The sequence below is a fragment of the Anticarsia gemmatalis genome, chromosome 21 (genome assembly GCF_050436995.1).
Source record: "Anticarsia gemmatalis isolate Benzon Research Colony breed Stoneville strain chromosome 21, ilAntGemm2 primary, whole genome shotgun sequence".
Classification (NCBI taxonomy): domain Eukaryota; kingdom Metazoa; phylum Arthropoda; class Insecta; order Lepidoptera; family Erebidae; genus Anticarsia; species Anticarsia gemmatalis.
Window position 1 is genome coordinate 10,610,339 of NC_134765.1, and position 4,528 is coordinate 10,614,866.

The 4,528-nt window shown below is 33.6% G+C and overlaps 1 protein-coding gene across 1 annotated transcript; it reads left to right on the plus strand.

Annotated features, from left to right (window-relative positions):
- Window positions 1–1,347: 1,347 nt before the first annotated feature.
- On the plus strand, window positions 1,348–3,424 carry LOC142982343 (uncharacterized). Its single transcript, XM_076128805.1, has 2 exons — window positions 1,348–1,476; window positions 2,510–3,424. Exon 2 carries the CDS (start codon window positions 2,580–2,582, stop codon window positions 3,408–3,410), a length of 831 nt encoding a protein of 276 aa, XP_075984920.1. The 5' UTR covers window positions 1,348–1,476; window positions 2,510–2,579; the 3' UTR covers window positions 3,411–3,424.
- Window positions 3,425–4,528: the final 1,104 nt, after the last annotated feature.

Consider the following 4,528-nt stretch of genomic DNA (forward strand, 5'->3'; position numbering starts at 1 on the left):
ATGAATACCCTGGAGCTCCCAATGCCCAAAGTAGTGGTACAAGACAAGGGTTTCCAGGACAGGAGTATGGAGCTGGTTATCAAGGATATCCAGCTCAGCCTGGCTATGGGTATGGAGGGTACGGATATGCTCCTGATCCTCATGGACAGTATAGTCAGTATAGACCATTTCCGGGATACCAGGGGTATTTTGGTAATTAACATTTTTACTATTCAATTAACTTGCAGTGTAAATTAACATGGCAGTTCTATTCTAACCCTCTTATCCATGAGCACACTATAAACCTATTTTAGTTAAAGAACTACTATAATATGTTTTCGCTTTTTTACTGCCACTATTCTCGGTTTGGAACCTAACAACTATTTGATGAGGGTGAAATAGAATAACACTATTTAATCTACAGAAAGCCTAATATTCTTTAGTAATTGTTTCACTATAAAACTTAAATCATTGCTTAAGTCACAACTTTTACCAAAATTACTTAGTCTTGTTCTTCTTTTTCTCCTTCTTAGGGTATGATTAGTGGTCAAACTAGTGTCAAAGTTGTTCAATCCGCCCAAAGGCCTTTGACATGGCTTGTTTACAAATACGAATGCAATTCTAATATCTCATGTCTCCCAAATTCTTACAGCGGTATCACTTGACATACCTCAATAATTACGTATTAATCCAATTCTCTAAGAACATTGTTATCAGATGTTTATCATTTGACACGGCGGGGTCGCGGCCGACTGGTCAACGGCCACAATGCGACGGGTGAAAGGTCCTGGGCACTGGTCAAGTTAAGCTTCTGGCTGAAGGACAGCCGCTTGTATAATGTTTAGGCTCTTGTCATCGAATTGTGGATTGTGTAAGATTTATTGAATGCGGTTCTTTTTGATAGAGAGAAGTAGTTTTTGATGGACTACGTTGGACAAGCTTTCGTGGGAATATAAGTTGTTATGTTTGTTAAACTTATTCTAAGATTGTGTTACAGTTGTTGATTTTATGTACAGTGAGCAGTAATTCTTTTTCAAATCCGACTTAAACGATTTCACAGCAAAATATCTAACGTTCAAAATGCGTTCCGTTTTTAAATTAAGGTAATAGGGACCTAGCCCACGATGCCTATCTTAGCCTACGATGGTAAGAAAAGTATTGACTAGTTGTCAACTTTTATAAAACATGCCTCTCTCCCAAATCACACTGAGGAAATTAATAAAAATGTTTTCACCTAACTCATACCTTACTACCTACACCTATTTCTTTCCAAAAACTACATAATAATCAAATATTCCTATATTTTGCAGGACCTCATCGCCGTGCAAAATCGTTGACGCAGCGGGCTCTGGCAGCGGTGGCCGAAGCTCTGACTTCCATAGCTCTGTTTGATGACAAACAATGTGTGCCTCGTCTACTCTGTGAAGTAGCCAGTGGCAGTACTGCCAGCTCGCCCACCCTGCAAAAGGCTACTGCTGGACTTGGGCCTTTACTTACGTTAGTATAACTGTGAAACAATATTGGATTTAAGGTTACTAAGTTGCCACTACCCTAATATAAAATCCTTTTGTATATTACTTAGTAAGCAATGAATGATTTGAATTTGAATTTGAATTTGAATTTGAATTTGAATTTGAATTTGAATTTGAATTTGAATTTGAATTTGAATTTGAATTTGAATTTGAATTTGAATTTGAATTTGAATTTGAATTTGAATTTGAATTTGAATTTGAATTTGAATTTGAATTTGAATTTGAATTTGAATTTGAATTTGAATTTGAATTTGAATTTGAATTTGAATTTGAATTTGAATTTGAATTTGAATTTGAATTTGAATTTGAATTTGAATTTGAATTTGAATTTGAATTTGAATTTGAATTTGAATTTGAATTTGAATTTGAATTTGAATTTGAATTTGAATTTGAATTTGAATTTGAATTTGAATTTGAATTTGAATTTGAATTTGAATTTGAATTTGAATTTGAATTTGAATTTGAATTTGAATTTGAATTTGAATTTGAATTTGAATTTGAATTTGAATTTGAATTTGAATTTGAATTTGAATTTGAATTTGAATTTGAATTTGAATTTGAATTTGAATTTGAATTTGAATTTGAATTTGAATTTGAATTTGAATTTGAATTTGAATTTGAATTTGAATTTGAATTTGAATTTGAATTTGAATTTGAATTTGAATTTGAATTTGAATTTGAATTTGAATTTGAATTTGAATTTGAATTTGAATTTGAATTTGAATGTAATGTAATTTGGTTAGTGGCAAGTAATTGAGCGATCTATCAGGTATCAAATACTTTAATAACTTAATTACTGCGTTTATTTAATTTTTAGGTACTAAACACGGCATATTACGCATTCATTAATTCATTTAACAATTTCCAAAACATTTTTTGCCTCTGTTTCCAAAGAACAAAGATTTTGCCCAACCAATCTGTAAAAGCTAGCAAAAGCTTTGGAAAGAATAAATGTCTTTTGTGCCTTACTTCAATTAATAAAAATTATTCGTTTCCAGAGTTCTTCAATCTTACAACGGCGCCAGTTCATCCCCACTCTTCCTATTCGGTCGAGCTGCAGTCCTAGGCATGACTTCGAAAGGCAACCCCACCCCCTGTCGCTACGCCTACTCACAATGTCCCAACGACCCTGAAAGCCTGATCAACTACCTCAACAACCACAACGGAGGCTTCTTCAGGTTCTTTGGACAACCAGAGGGCTCAGGTCAAGAACAGAACCTGGAACAATTCTACAGTTACCTAGCTGGGCAGTACAATCAAGCAAATCAACAACCTTACCAACCACAAAACTACGGATATCCTTACATGCCAAATCCTTTCGCTTATCCCTATTATGGACCGAGTTACCGTGAACAAAACACCTTCAGAAATGCTAAAGATATCGAAAGCCAAATATCTGCGACTGATATCGAAGAACGGATACAAAATAAACCAGGTACTGATGCTTTAGAAGATGAAAAAGAAAAAGGATCTAAATGGCTCTTTCCTGATGAGGCTGGTCATAAGAAAGAGGACAAACCTAAGAGACAACGAAGACCTAAAGCTAAGAAACCAAAGCCTGAAAGACCAACAAGGGGAGACAGGGGGGGTAGTCCTTTAAAGTTCCCTGATGACAAAGGTCCTGCCGAAAGACCAGATTTTAATAGAGAGCCAGTAAGAAGACCAAACAGTCTACTATTTCCAGAGTCTCACCACTTTATTGGTCCCCCAGGCTTTCCAAGCAGTACTCCCGTGAATCTTGATGGATATGACTTTGATCATAAACATAATTTCTTCGTGAAAAGACCAAGACCAGAGAACAATGATGGCACTGAAACCTTGTATGTTGTGAGAGGGAATGGTGATCCGAATCATCCTGAGATTATTAAAGTTAGGCCGGGACAAAGTCCTGTGGTTTAATACCATGTTGTAAATTATACTGTAGGTAAATAAATGTTAGAATAACTACATGAATGCATCACGCATCGCATTTTCGTCCGATGTATGAAAATGCTCTTGTATTTTCATGCATCGGATATATCAATGTTCTAAACAGTCTAGCGTCATCAACATAATTTAACATCTTGGTCTCACCCAAGGGCAAAAACTGTGCCTTTTTAACCTTTTGTTTTTTATCGAACTTATTTAATTTAATTCCTAAGATTAATTAATTGTAATTATTTAAGTAAAAGCTACTTTTAATGTTGTATTGCCATAATTTAGATGTAAATAAATTATATTAATTTATTGAGATACGCCTTCTTATTTTAATATTTTCGTACGGCTGTGCTTGACTAGAGAGTCTTATCTTATGATTTTGTTGTTACAAATAATTATAACTAGATTTTTTTGTTTCTTATAATGTGGATGTATACCAATTAATATGTAAATAAATACCTATTACTAAAGATATATAGGTAATTAAACATTCGTTAGTAAGTAATTTAAATGAACTTCACAACAATGTCCAGACAATTTTAGCCATATACCGAAGTGTCATTAAAAGGAATTATACGTTACTGAATGGTTCATACAATTACAAGTCTGTTGCGACAATAAAACTCAATATACTTATGTCCTTAACTTTATTTTTACACTGAGGAGCGTTCAACTGACGAAGAACTTTTATATGTGACGATTTTTAAATATTGTGTTCGTAGCGAAGTGATTATTTGATTGTGTTCATAGCGAAGTAATTACATACTTGATATGGTAGAGTCCAAAATTTAAGTACCTATATAAATAATTATGAACCCCTATTTCCTTTGGTCACGCAATCCCGCGTGAACGGCTGGATCGATTTCACTAACTCTTCTTTTATAATATTCCTTGAAGTACGGAGATGGTTCTCGGGAACAAAATTTAATAGATAAATAAAATTATTTATTTATGTGTTAAAAATCTACTGTTAGGCAATACGAAAATTAAATCAGCTAGTAAAAATATTTTTTGACAGAGAAGACTATATTATCTTCTATTTGTTATAAAAACGAGAAGAGAGAGCATGACTTCAAACAATAATATTTTGCAACGAAACA

What these genes read in the sequence shown, in the direction of transcription:
- LOC142982343 (XM_076128805.1), top strand. Translation starts at nt 2,580, where the DNA reads ATGACTTCGAAAGGCAACCCCACCCCCTGTCGCTACGCCTACTCACAA.